Raw genomic sequence first — 22,867 nt, 5'->3', positions numbered from 1 at the left:
AATTCCTCTTCTTCAAAAAGATCAATCTTTCTTGAAGCATATCATCAAACACAATCAAACCAAGCTTAAGCAAAATCAAACCTAAGGATAAGATGGGCATACACTAGGGAGAACCAAATGACAAGTATAAAACCCCAAATTTAATCATAGACAACCTAAGAAAGACCAAACTCCAATATATACATGATAGTTTTGGTAAAGGTCGAAGAGATCCCAATCGATGCTTAAGAGTTGATTTATTGAGAATGGAAAGATAGTGTGCCTCTTTGGGGTGGTACTGGGAGAATGAATGATGACATATTCGTCTCAAGTCGGGTGAGCTTCTCCAAGTGGTGATGTATTGTGAAGTCAATCCATGGTACAGTCCATCATGCTTGCCCCTTCGACAACATCAAAGCATAATGAGCTGACGGCAAAAAGGAAGAACATGGAGATGCACTTCAGGGGTGCACAACCTGAGGATCTAGTCTTTTTCCTCGCATCTAGATTGAGAAGAGGACATGGAGAGGGAAAAAAACCAGGAGATCCTGGGAAGACAACCAATAAAACCCTAGCCGTGGACAAAGCTAGGGGAAGGGTTAAATTGAAGTCATGCTCCTCTCTCTATAATGAAAGTTAGTGATTTCTCAAATTTGTCAAAATATACACAACATGAAAGATCAATTCCATAGAATATTGACAGAAAATACATTGGTGAAAGAACCTTTTCATTAAACCCTTATCGTTTAAGGAGGTGGGTTGAAAAACTCCCAAAAAGCAATACTATAAAATCGTTCATTCCTTAAAAAAAACATGACTTTAATATTTTAGCAAAAGCATTTTTAAAATATAAGCTTACAATTATAAAATTTTGAGTATCACTCTTATGATAAGTATCTGCCATAAATGCGTGTATTCTCCTCAAGTTTGGGGCCAATGGTAGAGATGCTCTCAATAACTGTGAGTCTAAAGAGAGAAATAGAGTGAAAAACAAGTCAGATTAGAGGCTATCAATACTCTTATAAACGCAAAAGCAAAGAATTTATAGTACAGGTTTATCAATATTTGAACTGAGGGGGTGTTGAGGTGAATATTACACAAGCAAAAGAAATAAATAGCACACAAAAGGAACGGATACATTTTTACACCTATGAATCAAGCCTTGCTGAACTCCTGTTTCATAGCATACTGTAATAACTATCTTCCTCACCCATCCCCAGGTAACACAATATAGCTAATACAAACACAAAGAAAGAAGAGAGTTCCATTGCAAAGGCTGCCCAACCGATCACCCCGGCATGCTTTAAAATGCTCGGAATGGCAATGCCTCCGAGAGTTGAGGCTCCTGTCAAGAACTTGGCAATATTCACCCAGCTGCTCAGCATATCACAAAACGAAAGGAGAAATGATTATCCACTCATCTCAAGATAGGACTTTACACTATTTTCCTTTCTGAAGCATTCTGATCTTACTTTGATGAATAGCAAACTAATTTAACAAGTTGTATTATCAAAGTTGAATGATCTTACTTCTTAATTTACCCAAAACTAACTGCTTACTTACGTGTTATCAGATTCGGAGAACATGGAAGAACCATCAGACCCAGCAAAGAACAGCAAAGGCATTGGAAGAAGAACATACGATATCGCTGCAAGACAATAAAAATCATCAGACGTAATAGCAAGTTACCACCAAGGGGATGTTCTCCCCCTAACAATACCATCAATGAAAAGATACAAATATGCAGTATACTAGAATCATATTTCAACTATGTTTTATCTCACCACTAAGCATCGGCCACCAATTATTATACAAAGCACAAGCCTGACAACATAAAATAGACATGAATAAACAGAGACATTTATCAAGAAGTTGTCATCTTTTTTTGTGTGTATAATAAAATCAGGAAGAAGAAAAATACCAACCAAAATTTGCAAGACGATTCCTCCTGAAACTAAAATTGCCAAAAAGACAAGCTTCCCTGTGTTCAAGCAGTAACGCATATATCCCGGCATGTCATCCATCTTCAAGTCACCTCATGTTACATAGAGCAAGCAATATTACTGAAACAAAAATCTCGTTAGCATTATCGCGAATCAATACAGTAAAAAACAATATGTTTTGAATCCAATTGATTCAATCATAATTTAGCATACAAGATATACAACACCATTTAATAACTGAATGACATTTCAACTTGTTTTACAATGCATATCTGAGACAATTCAAAACCCTAATATGAAATTACCAATAACCAAAACAAAGAACAATTACAAAATTGAAAATTGAATAATCATATTACAAAATTGCATCTGATTATAGTAACTTACGAAATTGAATCGATGAAAAAACCCTAATAATTGGATAAAACTAGAAATCGTATGGAGGATAGGTAAGTAGAAGGAAAACGAATTGATAGCGATGGAGATAAGTAGAGTAATTTCCCTAAAAAGTAGGAATTTTGAAAAATTGAACCTGAAAAGGCAACAGAAATTGAAATTGAAACGCTTATTGTGATGTATATTTATGGTGATAATAATCTATAGATATATCAAGTAAACGTCGAGAGCGTCGGTGCGCGTATGGCACTGAAGAATCGGATGCAGAGCAGCGTAGCGGTCTGATCTTGGAAGGAAACTCTGTCCTGACCTCACCACACGGTCCACACCTCACTTTCTGAATGGATTAATACAGATATACACTTTTTTTAATCATTTTTACAAGATGAAAATAAATTACAGTCAAAACTCTTTCAAATGATAGTAGTAACTTTTTTTAAATAATTTTTCTTCATTTTTATCATAATTTTTTAAAATGTTATGATAATTAAAGAGAAAATAGTTTACTAGTACCTATGAATTTAATAAACATATATTTTTTTAATAATTTAAAATTTTAATTAATATGCAGTGAGAGATGCACGGAGAGTGTAATGAATTTTTACACTGTCAATTAATCATAACCGTCAAATTCTTATATATATTTGACTTTTTTTAAGAGGTTACGGATAGTGCACTTACTTATAAAGAAATATCACACTCACGTCCAATCAAAATATTGTATATTGTCAAATCATAACAGTATTTTAAAAATAAAAATGTGATGTGGCTGGATACACAGATCTCATTGGTTGACAGTATAAAAATATTTTACACCGTCAGTACATAATCTTTTTTTTCTTTCTTTAATTATATTTAAAGTATCACATATGAATGATTGTGATGCATCAATAATATAAAATGTTTTATACCGCACGAGTATATGGTTGTCATAATTTACACCCAGTGCACCATCCTTTTTATCTTTTAAATAAATATGTTTAAATTGTTAATTAAACAGTGTTATTTTGGACTAAATACTCTTAGGTTAATTAATATTAATGTTTCACTAATTTATCTAATTTTTATCAATGTTATTTTCCATAATTCATTATTATATTATATGTTATCTAAGCCGGTTTTAAAAGTGACTTTCCATTTTTCAAAGACAAATCAAAATACACCTTTCTCAATGCATGCATATGCAACTGAAAAGTCATATTTTAAGTGAAAGTTGTGAAAGACGGAAACGGATATCTTCTACTAAATCACTTGTTTGTTGCTACACCGTTCAAAAGTAATCTTTTAATCTAACTTCCATCATTGATTTGAGTATTTAGTTCTTGCAGAAGAAAGCAACAAAGGAAGACGGAAGAACGCATGCGATTTATTGAAGTTTTAAATCCAACAACAAAGATTCTTATTGAGTTCAAAGTTTCCCGAATAATACTGGTATGAGAATTCAACAATGTTCTGAATTTTGCTCTTCTTTTCATATATTTTTTCGTTTTTTATGTTTGTTGTTCTCATGAAGTTCAATTCTAACTTTGATTTTCGAATAACCATGTTGTTCGAGGTTGTTTTTTTTTTCTTTGTATTTTTTGTTTTACTGGAAGTATTTTGTTTTTGTTTCTATGTTGGTATTAACTACTTATAGATTTGTAATATTTTGTTCTTCATTTTTTACCCTTCTTTAGTGCCTCCAATTTTATTATTTGAAAATTTATGTTGTTAAAGATTCAAGCGTCCAATTTAATTGTGTTAAATATATCAATTACTCCAAAGGATTGTGTACGAATTCTGTTAGGATTAGATATATGGGGATGTACTTTGTTTGTGGAAAATTGTTGTTAGGATTAGAGATTTGTGATCTATCACAAGCATGTCAAACAAAAAGCGTTTGGAATTAGTTATAATGGATGCAAAGGTGTTGGCTCATATTTTCGACGCCCATTAAGAATTACCAAAATTAGAAATTATATGCACAGCTGTTTTCGACCAGGAAGTAATATTCGACCAGCTAGAGGTGAGTCTACTTGGCCAGATGAATAAAGATCAAGCATACAGTTGAAACTCCAGAGGGGTTCTTCAGAGAAACGGTTGAAAAACGGTTTTCGATCAAAGATTCAAAATTCAAATAAGGGAGGGAACTTTGCCTTCGTCATAAACCGTGAGAGCACACGTGGAGCATAGTGGATGAATGTGCACATGCAAGGCGCCAGGTGTCTCGACATGATTGAAGAACCATCAAAACGGTTATCTCGATACAGTATAAATATGGGGTCTTAGTGTTAGAAAAGTGTGTGTCAAATTGTGTAGAAAAATCTGTAAATTTACCAAGTATTCGTGTGAAGAAGAACCGTAAAGCATAGAATGTACGTTGTCTACACCATTATTAGTTATTTCAAAGCAATATAAATTTGTCTTTACTTTTCTTTCCAGAAATATACTTCTTTACTTCTTCGTTTCAAACACCCTCATTTTACTTTGTCATTTGCAGATCTAAGATTTATCTGTTTTTTTCCCCCGCTTTCAATACTTACTTTACAGTTTTAAGATTCCTCCACTTTCGATATTTACTTTGTCATTTATAAATCCTTTAAGGTATCTTTCATTCAACTCACCCTTTTCTATTAGTTTTCAAACTCTGATTTGACACTTATTATTGAGTATTCGTCACTACCACATTTCAAAAACAATTAGCACATGTCCTAGGATCAATCTGATCGATCCTGCAAGTAACCAAATTTAGAAATTTGGAAGATCAGCGGTTGTTTACTGATTTTCAGGGTAAACAAATTGGAACGCCCAGTGGGACAAGTGCTAACGTTATGTATTGTGTGTAGTTCTGGTTGTTAAGTTCTTTTTTGGAAAGATTCGTTGTATGTTATTAAGAAGTGGTAAAATAGCCATAAACGATGAACGAAGAACAGGGAGAGAATCCCATACGAGGATGGCGAATGTGAATCCGCCAGAGACCCAAAACTCTCAAAATCCATCAACTAGTAACGTAACACTCCCTTCTACCTCGATAGGGGCAAACACGGCTACAGCGCGTGTGTCCGAAGTAGTTTCGTCTATGGTGAGTTCGATGCCTAGGCATTCGATCTCCCATACTGAACCAATTTTAAACTACATTGGGCCTATAGGACCTCCTCATACTCCCTCACCAATTAGAGATATTCCAAATAGGTCGTTGGTACCCCCTGGTTTCTCAATACCATTTGGTAGTCGAGAGCAGCTGTATGGAATGCCAACTTCAGTGATGGCCAATTTACAGAACGTTGGTTCTACTTTTTCGGAACCGGTGGTCAACATAAATTCTCCAGTGCAAGGGTCTGGGATTAACATGGGTCGAACCAACCAATCTTTAGGTTTGAGACACCGACACAACTACCTACTCTTACTAATAACTATGTGGTAGCATGGAGGCAACAGATGGACGAAAGCAATCATGAAATGGTTCAAATGTTGACTCAGACTTTGACCACTGTGTTGAATCCTCTGATTCAGAATACGGCTTAGTCGAATCAACATATGACATCACAGGTGGCTCGAATGTCTGAGTTTCTTGGTATACCTCAGCACCAACGTCCTCCTCCTAGGGATTGGATAAGAGAGAATCAAGAGGCCACGTTTGAGGAAGACCTCACCCTTAACCAGATCCCACAAAACCAAGGGGGAGTAGCGGTACCCCCTAGGATCGAACCACGAGTACCCAGGGAACCAAGGATGTTAATGGTGAATAGAAACCAAAATGCTGGTGATATCATACGTCAAGTTCGACATGACGATGTGGCAGCAGATAATAACCTAGTAGCTATAGTCGAAATAATCATGGTTCGAAATGGGGTAAACTTTTGCCTTAGAAGGCCAAATTATACGTCGCCTTTAGCAGAGTATATCTTACAAGCAGAAGCACCCCTCAGGACCAAAATCCCCAAATTCACCAAGTTTGCTGGGGATACTACTGAGTCTATTGTTGAGCACGTGGCGAGATATTTAATTGAGGCTGGAGATATGTCAAATAACGAGAGACTTAGGATGAAATTTTTTCCAAGTTCTCTCATAAAGAATGCTTTCACATGGTTCACAACCTTGCCCCAAAATTCGATACGCACTTGGAACCAACTGGAAAGAATGTTCCATGAGCAGTTTTACATGGGGGGCAAACGAAGATAAGTTTGAAGGAGTTGGCTAATGTCAGACGAAAGTTCACTGAGCCAATTGATGACTATCTGAATAGATTTCGACTACTCAAAGCTAGGTGTTTTACGCAAATACCAGAGCATGAACTGGTCGAAATGGCCGTTGGGGGTCTTGACTATTCGATTAGAAAGAAATTAGATACTCAGTACCTAAGGGATATGGCCCAATTAGCTGACAGAGTTCGACAATTAGAACGTTTAAAGGAAGAAAAGGCTAGGGCGAATAAAGGTAAAAGGGTAGCCTATGTCGATTTCAGGAATGATGACGAAGGTTCATGTCATGAAATTTCAGACTTCGACGGCAATGAGATCGACCTTGCTGAGTTGACACAATGGCCACCATATGCGTGCAAAAAGTTTTAGCCCATTCGAACGGGAAAAATCCTGTCGAACCCGAAAAGAGTGACAAATTTTCTAGGAAAACATATATGTTCGACGTTACAAAATGTGACGAAATTTTTGACTTACTAGTAAAAAATGGTCAGATGATAGTACCTCTGAGTGCTAAAGTTCCCCCTTTAGAGCAAAGAAATAAAATATGGTTTTGCAAATACCATGGTGTTTTGGTTCATAAAATGTCTCAATGTTTTCTTTTCAGGGATCTTGTACCGAATGCCATCCAGGAAGGAAGACTCAAGTTCGGAGACAAAACACGGAGCCAGATGAAGATCGACTTTGATCCTCTACAAGTAGTTGAGGCCCATTATACTGAGCCAGAGGAAGTGAACCTTATTGAATTCGCCGATGATTTCAACATGACTGAAGTCACTGAAGACTTCGTCAATGGGCCTATTATAGCTAGGGTTCATGAGTACTTCGAGCAAGCGCCTTTTGATGATTTCGCTCAAAAGGCTACAGGAGATGTCAACAAGAAAAATGATGAAGCCTCCGATGCCGAGGACGCTGGAAGTTCAAATTTAATGATGATTACTAAAGAAATTGCTGATAATTCCGTTCAGATGGACAAGGCCACTAAGGGCCTTCAAAAACAATTCCAAAGGTTGGATATTACTGAGGATATCCACATGGAGGTCAATATGGTGGAGTTATCTCAAGAAATCTCTATGGAGGTCGATGATGAATGTCGATAGGAGGAGTATAATAAGGCCGCTTTCCCTTAAGAGGAAGAAACGTTGTCGGACTTCCTCCGAAGGTGTCAGAAAAAGAAGTTGGAAGTTATGTTATGCCTTAGGTGTAGTGTTGTCTTCGACAAAAATGCAACTCAAAATCTTGAAGGGGTTAAGAGTGTAAATCACCAAGATGGTCATAAAGCCATCCAAAATCACCAAGTGGGTAAGCCAGAAAGGGCTTTCGATCCCAGGAGATATCCTGATCCAAGACGCCACATGGTGAAGTTGAGTGAAACCAAGCAAGCAGGGTGAAATTTCAAACCCATGTCCTTTAAGCCTAGTATCGAGGGGTAAAATGGAAAGTGGGTCAAGCAAACTGATGGCAGGAAACGCGGTCATGGAAAGTGGCAAAACTTCGAGGTTGAGAGAGGTTCGTCGTTGGCTTACCGCAAGGAATTTTGGACCAACAAAAGGACCTCACATGTGTCCGAGAACTATAAGGGAAAAATCCCATGACGAGATCTCAGTGGAAAAGAGAGCAAAGAAGATGAAAAGCCCAAAGAGAAGCCGGTGAGAGGGATCAAGTTTAGTCGAGTACCAATGTGATTGTGAAGAAAAGGGATTACCCAAACTTCACCAAAAGAGATCTAAATATCTCAAGTAAGACGGCCGGTGAAAAATACAATCAGGTGGCCGTCGAAGACGAATTATTGACTGACAACTTCGAATCTGGTTCGGAAGCTTCCTTAGACATCTTAGTCGGGGTAGTATCTGTAATGCCCAGGGAATTCGATAGGATTATTGAAGTCGAAGACAATGACAGTATCATAGAGAGGGAGATGGCTGCTCACAAGCCAATGTGTTACTATGTAATGAACAACGACTGTGTTGAAGAGCAAAATGCATTTTTTGAAAGGCTTAGCGAAGCCATTAAGAGCCACCTGAAACCCCTCTTCATCACTAGAAAAGTTTAAGACGTCCCCGTTAATAAAATATTGGTGGATTGTGGAGCGACTGTGAACTTGATGCCTCACCGCATGCTGAGGAAAATTGGCAAATATGATACTGATGCCAAACCTCATAATATGGTGTTCACTAACTATGAAGGTAAAGTAGGTTCCACCTTGGGGGCTATCCAAGTCGAATTAACTGTGGGGACCGTCACTAGGTCCACAATGTTTATGATTATGGAAACTAAGGCTAACTATAATCTGTTGCTTGGGAGAGAATGAATTCATGGGGACACAGTTGTCCCATATTCAATGTACCAAAGGATAATAATTTGGCACCCATATGGCATCATCGAAAACATAGAGGCAGATCAGGGGTACTTTAAAACCACTATCAATCATGTCGACAGGCGCCAGTTTGATAAGCACTTAACCACTATATCCCCCTGTGATTCGGCTGAGTTTGCGTTTACCCCTGACGATAACACCTATTGTTCCTTGTCACTACACCCTCACTATGGTTTTCGGCAGGACAGAGAGATAGTAGGCAAAGACAACTTCGGATATTTGGGAGTATCTGGAATCGACCCCATAGGATGGGGAAGTGAATCCAGTAATGATGACTGAGTTTACAGCTCTAAAGAGGATTTCGGCTTACATAGCCGAAAACAAGCAACAATTGGCCTTAGAGGCTGAAGTCAAAAATATGGCTGTCGAAGCCAATGAAATTTCTCAATCAATAGGTCACAGGAAGGACTTTGACCCAAAGCCACCCGATAAAGGTCAGAATGAAGAGCAAGACCAGAGGCTCGATGTAATTTATGACGACGAGCCTTTGGGTTTCGAGAAGGATCCACTAGCAACAAAAATTAAGATGTTGGCTCAGGATCCCATTGAAAGTAGACTTGGGAGAGGGGTAATAAAAAGGCCAACTTACACCAGTGCCAACATTCATCCTCAACTCAAGATCGAAGTGGTCCAGTTGCTAAGAGAGTTTAAAGACTGTTTCGCATGGGACTATGATGAAATGCCTGGTTTAAGCAGGGAGCTGGTCGAATTGAAACTACCGATCAAGCCTGGAAAGAAACCTGTGAAGCAGAACCCAAGACGATTTGCTCCAGCAATACTATCGAAGATCAAGGAGGAAGTTGAAAGGCTTTTCCGTTGTAATTTCATTCGCACGGCCAAGTATGTTGAATGGTTAGCTAACATTGTGCCAGTTGTAAAGAAGAATGGTACTTTAAGGGTTTGCATAGATTTTAGAGATTTAAATATTGCAACCCCAAAAGATGAATATTCGATGCCAGTGGCGGAAATGTTATCGATTCTGCTGCAGGCTATGAATATTTAAGCATGCTTGACAGGTATTCTAGGTATAATCAAATATTTATTGCTGAAGAGGATGTCCCGAAAATAGCATTTTGTTGCCCCGGAGCCTTAGGCACCTACAAATAGGTAGTGATGCCTTTTGGTTTGAAGAATGCTGGGGCGACCTACCAAAGAGAGATGAATTCGATCTTCCATGATTCCGTATAAACTTTTATGCAAATCTATATAGACGATATTGTTGTTAAGTCTGTTTTAGGGAAAAGTAATGTAGACCATCTTTGAATATCTTTCGAGAGAATGAGAAAATATGGTCTAAAAATGAATCCTTTAAAGTGCATTTTTTGTGTGCAGGCTGGGGATTTTCTAGGTTTTGTGGTCCACAAAAAGGGGATTAAAATAAACCAGAATAAGACCAAGGCCATCATGGAAATGAAAGCGCCATCGGCGAAGAAAGGTTTGCAGTCACTACCGGGCAAGATCAATTTCCTAAGGAGATTCATCTCAAACCTTAGTGGGAAGACGCAAGCATTCTCGCCTTTGCTTCGACTTAACATGGAAGTGTTTGAATGGGGGCAGGCTCAACAAGAAGCATTCGATAAGATTAAAGCATACTTGAGCCATCCACCAATCTTAACACCACCTTGCCGAAATAAAAGTATGAGATTGTATATATCTGCATCTGACAAAACCTTATGGAGCATGTTAGCCCATGAGGAGGATAATGGTGTCGAAAGATCCATTTACTACCTCAGTAGAGTTTTAAATGATGCAGAAACTAGGTATAGCATGATCGAAAAGTTATGTTTATGCTTATATTTCTCGTGTACAAAATTGAAACATTATATCAAACTTGTTGACGTTTATGTTTCATCTCATTGTGACGTTATTAAACATATGTTATCCAAACCAATTTTGCATAGTCGAATTGGGGAATGGGCATTAGCATTAACTGAATTTTCTTTAACATACATGCCATTAAGATTTGTTAAAGGGAAAATGGTAACAGACTTCATAGTCGATCACTCCATTGACGCCAACGCATTGAACTATGTCGAATTGGGACCGTGGAAGTTGTACTTAGACGGGTCTAGTCATAAAGATGGCACGGGCGTCAGGGTCATAATTATTTCTCCTAATGAAATTCTAACAAAATTCCAATAAAAAGTAGAAGGTACTTGATCAAACAATGAGGCTGAATACGAAACCCTCATAGCAGGACTTGAAATGTTGTTGGAATTGGGGGCAACTCGAGTTGAGATAATGGGAGACTCGGAGTTGGTCATAAAATAGATCACAAAGGAATATAAATGTGTTAAGGAGAATTTGATCATGTATTTCATAATCGCCAGTCGACTATTAAAAAGGTTCAAAACGGTTTATATTCGACACATACCTCGACTAGAAAACCAAGTGGCTAATGATTTAGCTCAGATTGCATCCGGGTACAAAATTTCAAAGGAAAAGTTGCACAAAGTCATTGAAGTAGGGGGGGAGGTCGTGGCAGCCAGCTTAATTCCCCTAGATTTAGAAAAGACGAAGCTAGGATATGTTGGTGAAGGAAATTTCAAAATATTGGCAATAGACAATTTGACGAATGAAGATTGGAGGAAGCCAATAGTGGTGTATCTGCAGAATCCAATAGCGTCTACTGATCGAAAAACTAGGTATCGAGCATTAAGTTATGTTCTTTTGGGTACAGAGTTGTTTAAGAAATCTCCTGAGGGAATTTTGCTTAAGTGCCTCAGTGAGTCAGAGGCATACTTTGCCCTTTCGACTGTGCATAGTGGAGCGTTTAGGGCACACTAAGTCGGTCATAAGATGAAATGGCTCTTATTTCGCCAAGGGATGTATTGGCCTACCATGTTAAAAGACTGTATTGAATTCGCAAAGGGTTGCCAAGAATGTCAGATGCATGCATGCATACAACACGTCCCTGCAAGTGAATTACATTCTATCCTCAAGCCTTGGCCATTTAGGGGTTGGGCTTTAGATTTGATTGGGGAAATTCAACCTCCATCATCTAAAAGTCAAAGATATATATTGGTGGGAGTTGATTATTTTACAAAGTGGATTGAAGTTATACCCTTACCAAATGTGACCAAGAGGATGTGATAGAATTTATCCAAAAACATATTATTTATAGATTTGGAATCCCAGAGACGATTACAACGGATCAAGGATCAATATTTACTGGTCGGAAAATGCAAGAATTTGCCAAAGAAATGGGCTTCAAATTGTTAACGTCAACGCCCTATTATGCTCAGACCAATGGACAAGTCGAAGTTGCCAATAAAGTGATCATTGGTTTGATTAAAAAGCATGTAGGGAAGAGGCCTAGGAATTGGCACAAAACTTTGGACCAGATTTTGTGGGCATGTCGTACCTCCCCCAAAGAGGCTACTAAATCGACCCCCTTTCGCCTAACTTTTGGCCATGATGTTGTCCTACCAGTAGAAATTCACCTATAATCCATAAGGATTCAAAGGCACCATGAACTTCCAACAGAGTCATACTGGAGTATGATGTTGGATGAATTGGTTGACTTAGATGAGGAAAGCTTAAATGCCTTAGAATTGCTAAAGCGACAAAAAAAGAGAATAGAAATCTCTTATAATAAGAAAGTAAAAGTCAAAAGTTTTGAACCCGAAGACTTGGTCTGGAAAGTGATCCTTCCAATGGATCGAAAAGATAGAGCCTTGGGGAAGTGGTTCCCAAAGTGGGAAGGCCCTTTCCAGATTTTACAGATATTCTCTAATGGTGTCTATGAAATCGAAGAGCTCAGTGAAGATAAAAGGATTCTAAGAGTAAACGGGAAATATTTGAAAAAATATAAACCGATAATCCAAGAAGTAAAAATAAGAGACGAATAGTTATATAAATAAAACAAAGCCAATATGGTAAGAATGCCAAAATAGTTATATTGAAGTCACAGGCCCAAAGGACCAATATTCGTTACAAAGAAAATTTCACTACATTGCCAAATAGGCAAAGAAGCACTAAAAATGGAGGTTGGCTTGGACCTTAAGATATTTGGCCTTAAGGAACTCTGGTCGTTTTTCTCACAAAGATCTCTTCGATCACATGAGTTTAATGTCAGACTCAAGTTGTCGAGCCTTTTCGATAAATTCCATGCCAAATGATAGCTCTTGAGCCATTAAAGCTTCGTCAAACTCCAAGAGTTGATTTTTTCTTTTTTCGGCATTAGAGATCTTCGCCTGGAGTTCTTCTATTTGTTTCCTCCAGGAAGAAATGTCATAGTTGTGAGCTTCAGCCTTTTCCTTGTTCTTTTGTTTGGTTTGTTCCAATCTCATGACGCTATTGGTGGATTCGGTGGCAGCATCCCAGGTAGCAGCCTCAGAACCATACTTCTTCTCTATTTCCCTTGTGAGCTAAGGTAGCAACTTATGATCTGCAACAACTTGGTCGATCATAGTTCCTATCTCCAAAATAACGTTTACCACTTCAGGAGAAGCTTCTAGTAGATCGACTTGGCTGAGAAGAGCCTTTAGAGTCAAATGGGCAGAAGGATCAGCCAATAGGAACATAAACAAGTCACCTTTGAAGACTTTATCTTTGATCTTAGAAAGAACCTCGCTTGCAGAAGTGCTTGAAGGTTGATCTTCAGACACTGAAGTGCTAAGGCTTATGTCATAAGAACTTTCCCGGCAGTTTAGCATAGCTTTCAAATACTCAAGGGGCTAGTTTTGTTTCAGGATAGCCAATTTTTCTGCAGAAAGGCCTTCGATACTACTCGACGAAACTTTGGCCCTTGGAATGTCAGCCATAATAGGAGTAATAGGAGTTTGAGTTTGAGCTTGCTCTTCGTCTGCATTAGCCTCTCCCTCTTTAAATCCTTCGATATCTTCAGGGTTGGTGATGAGGTTGCCTTCATTCGCATCCTCCACAACCATATCTTTGACACCCCAACCTTCTCCCTGGGGATCATTCGCTCCTTCAGTTGTATGTAAATCAACCCCAGGGGTTTCCTCGTCTTCAACTAACTCATCCTCAACCATGGGGTTTGGATTACCTTTATCCCATCTTCTTCGCTCGAATCGATTTCGTGACCAGAGTCGCTGGTTTGAGAATGTTGAGTAGCAGTCTTTGGAGGTGAAGCATCGAGGTCACCAGATGGAGGTTGGTTAATCTCACTTATAGACCCATTTTTAGATGATGGTCGATAAGTAGGTTCGCCGGTGCTATTTAAAACATCGGGCGCAGAGATAGGCGTGGAAGAGGTTTTTGTCTTCTTGGTTCGAACGACAATGCTTGCACCACCCTAAAATCAATACGATCGAAAATTATAAATGGATAAAAGAGGGAAATAAGTTAAGTGAGGTAAGGAGAAGTGTGTTATACCTTATCACCTTCGACCCTAGGGCTAGAGTTATCGCTCTCACTTTGGGCCGCCGCTACCTTCACCATCTCCTCAGGAGTGGGATCTTAGATAATAAGTGCAGCAAGCCTCTTCCTTGGAAGTTTGACAGAAGGTTGGTTCGGAGCATATGTGGCCTTTGGTTGTGACTTCCTCTTCCTATAAGTTAGGTCGAGAACCGGCGACAAATCATCTTCGTCAGATTCTACAATGATCGGGACGACAGTAGGCTTTTGGATTTTTAAGGGACTCACTAGAGGTTTTCGAGCAGCCTGAGTTAAGAATAAGAACATTAGTATCATCAATATACAACAAAGACAAAAGAAACAAGAAAAAAAGGGTACCTTTACAGACTTACTGCCTCCTTCGGTCTTCGACTCGATTGGTCTTTTGCTGGTGGGTTTCTTAGGTGGAATCATGATAGCTAAATAAGAAAAACATAAAACAACTAGTGTTAGCTAAATGGCTTTCAAAGGGAATGTACTTTGGGAGAAACCTCATGTGTCACACCTTCATGTATGTCTGACTCGATTAAGACATCTTCGATCCCTATATGAAGACGCCCTTTAAAACTGCCTAAAGTATGCTTAGTCGCGACCACCCGCTGAGCTTTTTTCTGAGATTACTGTCAAAGTATTTTAATAGAATATCCACAAATAAACCAATATGGAAATGGAGGGGCAAAGGTCACTCTGAAGTCAGCATTAGGCAGTGAAAGAAACTTTGGGGGAAATAGTTCAAGAGCCATTTCATAGCGTTTTTCATTAGGAACGTGTAAGACCCCAATTTTGACCCTAAGATCCCTCATGGCATCATAACATTGCATTTGCATTGCCTCAAGGATCTTTAGCATCTTGGTTCCCTTTGCCTTTGGGTGGGACTCCTTGTGATTGGTTTGAGATCACCAAGCATGCTTGAATTATACATCATTGTTTCTCTTACTTTTGTTTACTAACCAAAAGCATAAAAATGTGTCACTAACATCTTTTGTTTGAAGCTTAAGTATCATCCAAGACACTTTGTGGGTTCTATTTAGATGATCAGTCAACACAAGGGAATGGCTTGAGATACTTCCAACAGGTTCAAATGGGATCTATTCGTCAGTCAAAACGTTAATCTTGAAGGAGCAAAAGTTTGTTCATGAGCTGTCATGCTCGCTAGGCGAGCAGAATGGGTCGCCTAGCGGGTCCCAAGAAAAGCCACCAGAATCACCTACGCTCAGAGGAATTTCTTGAACTGTCATGCTCGCTAGGCGAAACCCACGTGTTTTAAAAAAAAAAGCGAAAAAAAAAACGAAAAAAATAAAATAAAATAAATAAATAAAATATAACAGAAATTTTTTGGACTTGGGCCTCTCTCATTTGAGCCCACAGATCCACAAAAATCAGGTTATAAATTCAGAGTTTCAGTGAAACAAAAAGGATTCTATTCCTACTACCCTGGCAGGGAAAAATATAGTGAGAGAAGAGCTAACAGAGTTCAGAGCAACCTCCAGAGACTGAAGGGAACTCATCTGCAAAGAGCCAATTCCATCTTATATAAACCCTCAGATTGCTTTGCAAACACAACCGGGCAATTCAATTTCATTCGATCTCTCCAATCAGGTTTGCCCTATTTTCATTACTTTATGCTTTTAATTTGAATGCTCTGAATGTATGAGGTATTATGGGTGAATTTGATACCCTTTTGATGCATGTGTTTGACAAGAGGTTTAGGCCTCCTACCCTTGGTTGCTTTTTGTGAGCTTTTTGTGAATTTTAATGGCATGATTCATGTGGTTACATTTTGATTTGGGGGCAACTCTTGATTACCCTATCTTGTTTCTCTAACCTGTTTGTTGAGTTTTTTTATGAGGGCTCACATGACTCTTGCAGAGATGACCTGGTGTTCCACTTTATTTGTGGGATACCACCTGGAGGTTTATTTCGATTACCTGTACTGACTCGCTTTCTTTGATGGTGCTAGCTTGAGAGATCTCTGGGTTTCTTACCTCTTTATTTGCTGTTGCTTCAGATCTTTATCCGTGTGGTAGATCTCTTAACCCCCTTTATCTTTCCCGCATTTTACTACTTTTTGCCTAAAGACCTCCATGAAGAGGCAATTGACGGATAAAAGGGATCAATAGTCAATCCCCCGTTATTCAGTGCGTCGTTCTTTAAGATCACACTACGCGTCGATGCTTCAGAACAAAAACCCCAAATCTCTTGTCCGATCGGTCAGTGGAGAGGGTTCCACCTTTCTGAACCCCCACTTTTGTCATGAGCTCACCTTGTCCAGGGTTAAGAGCTATGAGGTCTTATCCTCATTACCCCTTTTTTGCATGAGCATCCCTAAACACCCCAAACTCATTGATTTTTCTTCTCCTAAGAACATGTTATCTCCTTCTACTACAGGCGAGTAAGTCTCCAAAGGGCGAGCATCCGGTAGATTGCGTAGTAACGTCGTTCACCCCAAAACACAACCCTTACCCCATAGGTGGTCGAACTACGTTTTGCTCTGATTTTCATCCCAGATGAGATACGTAGGCATAAAACGTGATGTCTTAGCGAGCACACTCCTCTTTAACCCATAGGTAACCGAGCTACGAAGACTCTGATTCTCAGATTCAGATGAGATACGTATGCAGTGGATGCGACGTCCGTGCGAGTCATTTTCTTTTGACCCTTCTATTAGTAAGTAGTACATTAGATAAACATACACGCTTTTCTCATCCCTTCAATCATGTTTGCACAAATAATTTTTTACAAAACAACAACCTTTGCAACAAATGTGAAAAGGGCTCCCTAGGAGTACCTAGGATGCTTTGGATGCCTAATACCTTCCCATTGCATAACCAACCCCCTTACCCAGATCTCTGACATTTTTACTAGTTTTTGATTCGATAAAACTTTTAGGTTTTTGTTCGCTTTCTAACCATTCCTTTGGATAAATAGAAGTGCGTTGGCGACTCGACTTGTATGATTTACCTTGGATTTAGTCAATATCTCTAATGGTAACGAATACCCCGCTACAAAACGTATGAGGGAATCTTTAAGTTTCCATTTTCTTTAAAAAATTCTCTTTAAGCGTGACAGCTGCTTCGCGAATGGTTCGACTAAGATCATCAGGCCAATAGACAGTTTCAAAATAACTTTGAAAAGCTTGAATTTCTCTTATAAGTGTATAAGTACCTTTCCTGGTCTTTTCTCGCACAAGAAGAAAAGCTTTATCAAATTGTTGAATAAAGGAGGTGACGTCACAGAACTCTTCGACGTAGTACTTAGCCCACCACTTCCCAAAATCTCGACTGCAGAGGAAGTTGGGCTCGAAGTTGAATAGAGTAAGCTGGGTTCTGCCAGTATATCTGACTATTTGTTTGAGAGCAGTGGTTTCGGTATGGACTGCATTATGGATAAAGAGATTACTTTTCTTATCATACATGCACTTTGGGAGGACCTGAACTAACCCAAGTTGTCGAGCAACAAGGTTGGGTTGGTAGGTTATCAAAGTAACCTGAACCTTCGAAGGGTTGAATCGAAGAGTTAGAATCATGAGAGTAAAAAAGGCTTCCCAAATCAGCAAGGATTTTGTCTCCTGTGTCTTAGATGGAGAGGGGAAGGTCCTAGTAAACCAATTGGGGCCAATTTTCCTGAAGGCGAATGGGGCCATACTCGAAGTGAAGACATGACGCTTAGCAAACATCATGATATAACTCATGAAGGTTGGTTGGAGAGATTTTCCTTCGTCCCTGGGGGTTAGCTGAGCTACTCTTAGGCCTTCGACCCTTCTATTTCGGATTCCCTCAGGATCCTCGTCGACGAGGCCTTTATTCGGCAGGTTGGCCTCGAAAGTGGCATTGAGCCAAAGTTGTAGTAACCAAAAAGGGCTAGACAGAAAAAGGTTCCCTTTATCCCCCAAATTCTTCGGTTGAGCCACTTCATCGCTCAAGGATTCGTAAAGGCTTGCCAGGATCATCTCACTTAGGTAGATATCATTCCCCGCGTGCAGTTGGTTGGCCAGAGTAAGATATTTTTTGGCAACTTGTAGGGATTTCAAACAAAAGACAGAATGTGACAACCATAAAGCCAAAAAAGATATGTGCTCCACGTCGGAGACAACGTCAATGTCTTTATCATGGTAATGTGTAATGTGTGTTGAGTACGCTGCCCTAGTGGTCGAAAAGGCAATAGTATCCCTGGAATTGATGTCAGGATCATAAGTATGTCCAGTGGGTTTCATCCCTGTGATAGAGGCCATGTCGAAGAGGGTTGGTGCGACCATACCGCAAGGAAGGTGGAAGGTATAATGTGTATTGTCCCAGAAGTACAACGAAGAAATCAACATGGGAGTGCTATAATCTAAATTCAGTTTCGACAGCATAATCAGGTCATATATTCCTTGTCTTTCCAAGCCTGGGTTTTCTGTTTCTCTACTTTGGTTAACCAGTTTAGGTAATCAATTGGGTCTTTAAAGGTGGGAGTTATGCTGAAGGCTCTAAAACCATTATTCATAAACCTCAGATCCATGGTATCCCCAGCCTGGGGGTTTTCAGTGGAGGTAGTTCTAGGGTTTCTAGCTTGCCCTGTGGGTTTGCATTTGTGGTAAGAGGGAAAAAATTCTCTAAACTTACTGGCATCAACATTTAACTCAACTAAGGGCCCAAATAATGCATAAGTTTTTTCAGAGACAGAAACGTGAATAAGTAACTGAGAAGCATAAATTTTGCGTTGTTCTTTTGTCTGAGGCTCTGGTATGTATTGATGGTTGCCAACTGCGAGTGGAGCAAACAGCGTAGCGAATGGAGGAAGTTCAAAGATCTTTTTTGGAGCTTTAGTCCTATTAGCGGTGGTTTTGACAGAGACCCCTGTTCCCTTAAGAGCTTTGCTTAAGGTGGCCATTGTTAGGGTTTGAAGGAAATATGGATTTAGTTAAAGAATATTTGAAGAAAAGAGAGATAAAGTGCTTGGAGATTCAGAAAACGTAAGAAAATGGGAAATGGGTAAGTAAATGAGTTTTATAGGTATGCTTGGAAGAGAGAGCGTTTCAAATCAGTATTAATGGTGGACTAGTTAGTGAGACACGTGTCTCCCTTGGGTAGTGTAATGGAAATGACAATTAATGTTGTAGCCCATGATTTCCTAGAAGCTAGGAAACGTGATGAGTAAAAAAGATTTTGTTGTGGGCTGAAAAGACGTGGGTAGGAAAAGATAATGATGACTCTGACGTCACCAGACAAGTTGAAGGAACTGAAAAGTTCTACTAACATTGAGATACTTGACACAATGTCAGAGTTATCAAGGCGTCGAAGTAGGGTCTCAACAAATGTCTTTTTCTCACGTGTGTCGAAAATAACATTTTTGGGGGGCAATTTGTTGGCTCATATTTTCGATGCCCATTAAGAATTACCAAAATTAAAAATTATATGCACAACTGTTTTCGACCATGAAGTAATATTCAACCAGCTAGAGGTGAGTCTACTTGGCCAGATGAATAAAGATTAAGCATACAGTTGAAACTCCATAGGGGTTCTTTAGAGAAACGGTTGAAAAACGGTTTTCGATCAAAGATTCAAAATTCAAATAAGGGAGGGAACTTTGCCTTCGTCAGAAACCGTGAGAGCACACGTGGAGCATAGTGGATGAATGCGCGCATGCAAGACGCCAGGTGTCTCGACATGAGTGAAGAACCATCAAAGCGATTATCTCGATACAGTATAAATATGGGGTCTTAGTGTTAGAAAAGTATGTGTCAAATTGTGTACAAAAATCTGTAAATTTACCAAGTATTCGTGTGAAGAAGAATCGTAAAGCACAGAATGTATGTTGTCTACACCATTGTTAGTTATTTCAAAGCAATATAAATTTGTCTTTACTTTTCTTTCCAGAAATATACTTCTTTAATACTTCGTTTCAAACACCCTCCTTTTACTTTGTCATTTGCAGTTCTAAGATTTCTCTGTTTTTTTCCCCGCTTTCAATACTTACTTTACAGTTTTATGATTCCTACACTTTCGACGTTTACTTTGTCATTTATAAATCCTTTAAGGTATCTTTCATTTAACTCACCCTTTTCTATTAGTTTTCAAACTCTGATTTGACGCTTATTATTGAGTATTCGTCACTACCACATTTCAAAAACAATTAGCACATGTCCTAGGATCAATCTGATCGATCATGCAAGTAACCAAATTTAGAAATTTGGAAGATCATCGGCTGTTTATCGATTTTCAGGGTAAACAAAAGGTATGTGTTTTATCTCCCTTGACAATGACTATATGTTGTTCTTTCAAAAAGAAAACTTCTTCAGTATCCTATGCTGTATATTATTTTATTTGATTTTTTAGTGCGATATAATCCAAGTCATTGTACCACCACATTTGGTTCAGAAGCATAAGTTTACACTTATTGTAGGAAATACATATACATCACGCAAAACTTCAAGGTCACCACATTTGGTTCAAAAGCATAAGTCTACACTTAATCTTAGGAAATACATATACATCACGCAGAACTTCAAGGTTGCTAAAAATGATTTCTCATTCAAAGCAACCACTCATAACTTCAAATTGATATTTTGTGGTGCATCTTCCAAAAAAATGCAGATTTTCCCGACATTCCTCTGAACCATTTGAACTTAATTAGTTTGGATGCACACTTGCGGAAAGTTTCAACATGAATTCTTAGTTGGTAATCTAATTCTTGATATTTGTTATTTTGTATATGTAGTCATTTCAATTTTGTTTTCTTTCTTTGACGATGTGATTTATTCATAGATGTTTTTGAAGGAGTGCATGAAATCATTTAGACCCAAATGACTATGTCAAACAACAAAAGTAAATTTGTCTTTAGTGTAACATATATGAGGTATTTCCATATTAGTCTTATAAAAAATTATTAATTTTATATTAGATTAGATTAGATTTTAGTTAGACTATTTAACTCAATGCATATTTGCTTGATTCTTTTATTGTTATAGGTCTTTGGTTTATTGTCCTCTTTAGGGTGACCTTGCATCACAGTTCTGCAACTACTACAACAATAACAATTACCATGATTATGTCATTTTACTATTGAAAAATTCAAGAATTAAAAAAGATGAAGGTATTGATGTTGGCTATTTGTTTAACACTCCATTAAACAATGATTTTTCTCGGTTTTTCAATATATGTCATGTACACTATACTAATTTACACATTTATATGAAGTTTTCCCTTGACTTTGTCAAATGCATGTAATGGCACAAAGTTAAAAATCAATCATGTTAATATAGATGAGATAAAAAAATTCAAAGACAGATGATTGCTTTGTCATAACTTTATTGTCTTATACGTTTGACGTTGATTTTATGTGTTTTTAATGTCAGTCTTCAAGGGGAGATTACTTTATTATCAACACCTAACGCTCAAGTTGATATGACTCAAAACTCTCAATATTTAGATCTTGATAAATTTACATGAAAATCTCAGGTTCCAAGTCTTTATGAGATCAACACTCTTCAATATGTAAGTATGTGTTGATTCAAGGAATAATTGTTGTCTATGGTGATTTAATTTCAAACTAATATACTACTCCATTATCTCACAATTTATTGTTTCTCATGAAACTGGGAGATAACATGTGTCATTGTTGCCATATTAGATAAATTTGAAGCTGACCAATCTGGATGGTATTGTGATGGTCGTGGTCAGTGTACCAAGAGTGTTTCACTAAAAGATGGAAAATTAAAGTGTTTCTCAAACAATGATATTGATGAACCTGTTTTAAGGTGTGTCTTTTAGATTATTTATTGTATATTTTTCATAAGATTCAAGATTATGTTGTGTCTGAATGCTAATCTTATACTTGATTTTAAATCAGATACAAACTTAAAGTTCAGGTTATTGATAGCAAATATAGATCAAGGTTTGTCTTTTGGGACAATGATTGTTTCAAGATGATTGAAAAAACTGCCCTTAAGCTCAAGACTAAGTGGATTGAGGTACTTACTTATCTTTATCGTATGTTTATATCTGACATTCTATTGTTTTGTATAATTTTAGGTTGGTGAAGATAATCCCCTGGCATATCCATATGCACTAGATGCAATATTGAAGAAAGAATTTGGCAATTATAGTCGTCTTTCAATCAAAGTATGGTTGATTGTCTATTGTTGGATTTAGGGATAACAAAGAGTCACTTAAGAAAATAAGAGACCAATTCAAGTGTGAGAAGGTAGTCTAATAACATGAACTTATATATTTAGATAATTTATTATAAATTAATTCAATTAATTTTTTTTAGCATACATCCAAGCTACAAATCTCTGAGCCTTCCACGCAGGAGGAACTTCCAATTGATTATGTAATACTCCTTTAGTATCATTCATTTTTATTTTGCAAATTAACATCAGTTCTTATTAACAAGTTCAGACTACAATTTCAATGACATAATGTTACATATTTTTAATCTATCTATATGCATGAAGCTCTGTCTGGCTCAACTGATTACGATCCTACTAGTCAAAAGTTCATGCACCGCTCCTTCAAAAAGATCTGCGACTGATTCAATAGATGATATGGAGAATGTTCAGTTGTCCTCCACAAAGTTAACGGAATGTGTTAAATGGAAAAATGATATTATATTTTCCTACTTAATCATTTATCATATATTCTTAGTTATGT

At 38.0% G+C, this 22,867-nt stretch overlaps 1 protein-coding gene across 2 annotated transcripts; it reads right to left on the bottom strand.

The window, feature by feature from the left end:
* Positions 1 to 979: 979 nt before the first annotated feature.
* LOC127120548 (vacuolar protein sorting-associated protein 55 homolog) lies at positions 980 to 2,678 on the bottom strand. 2 transcript variants are annotated; one of them, XM_051051014.1, is made up of 5 exons: positions 2,455 to 2,678; positions 1,905 to 2,042; positions 1,764 to 1,803; positions 1,543 to 1,627; positions 980 to 1,353 (listed from the first exon to the last, which is right to left on the bottom strand). In XM_051051014.1, the coding sequence occupies exons 2-5, from the start codon at positions 2,001 to 2,003 to the stop codon at positions 1,158 to 1,160; spliced, it is 420 nt and encodes a 139-aa protein (XP_050906971.1). In that variant the 5' UTR covers positions 2,004 to 2,042; positions 2,455 to 2,678; the 3' UTR covers positions 980 to 1,157. The 2 variants fall into 2 exon arrangements, with proteins under 2 accessions (XP_050906971.1, XP_050906972.1); XM_051051015.1 differs by having other exon boundaries at positions 2,310 to 2,662.
* Between the last annotated feature and the right edge of the window lie 20,189 nt (positions 2,679 to 22,867).

This window comes from Lathyrus oleraceus, chromosome 2 (assembly GCF_024323335.1).
Source record: "Lathyrus oleraceus cultivar Zhongwan6 chromosome 2, CAAS_Psat_ZW6_1.0, whole genome shotgun sequence".
NCBI classification, from domain to species: Eukaryota; Viridiplantae; Streptophyta; class Magnoliopsida; order Fabales; family Fabaceae; genus Lathyrus; species Lathyrus oleraceus.
Note: the sequence above shows the minus strand (reverse complement) of the source record. Positions and strands in the feature narration are given on the sequence as shown.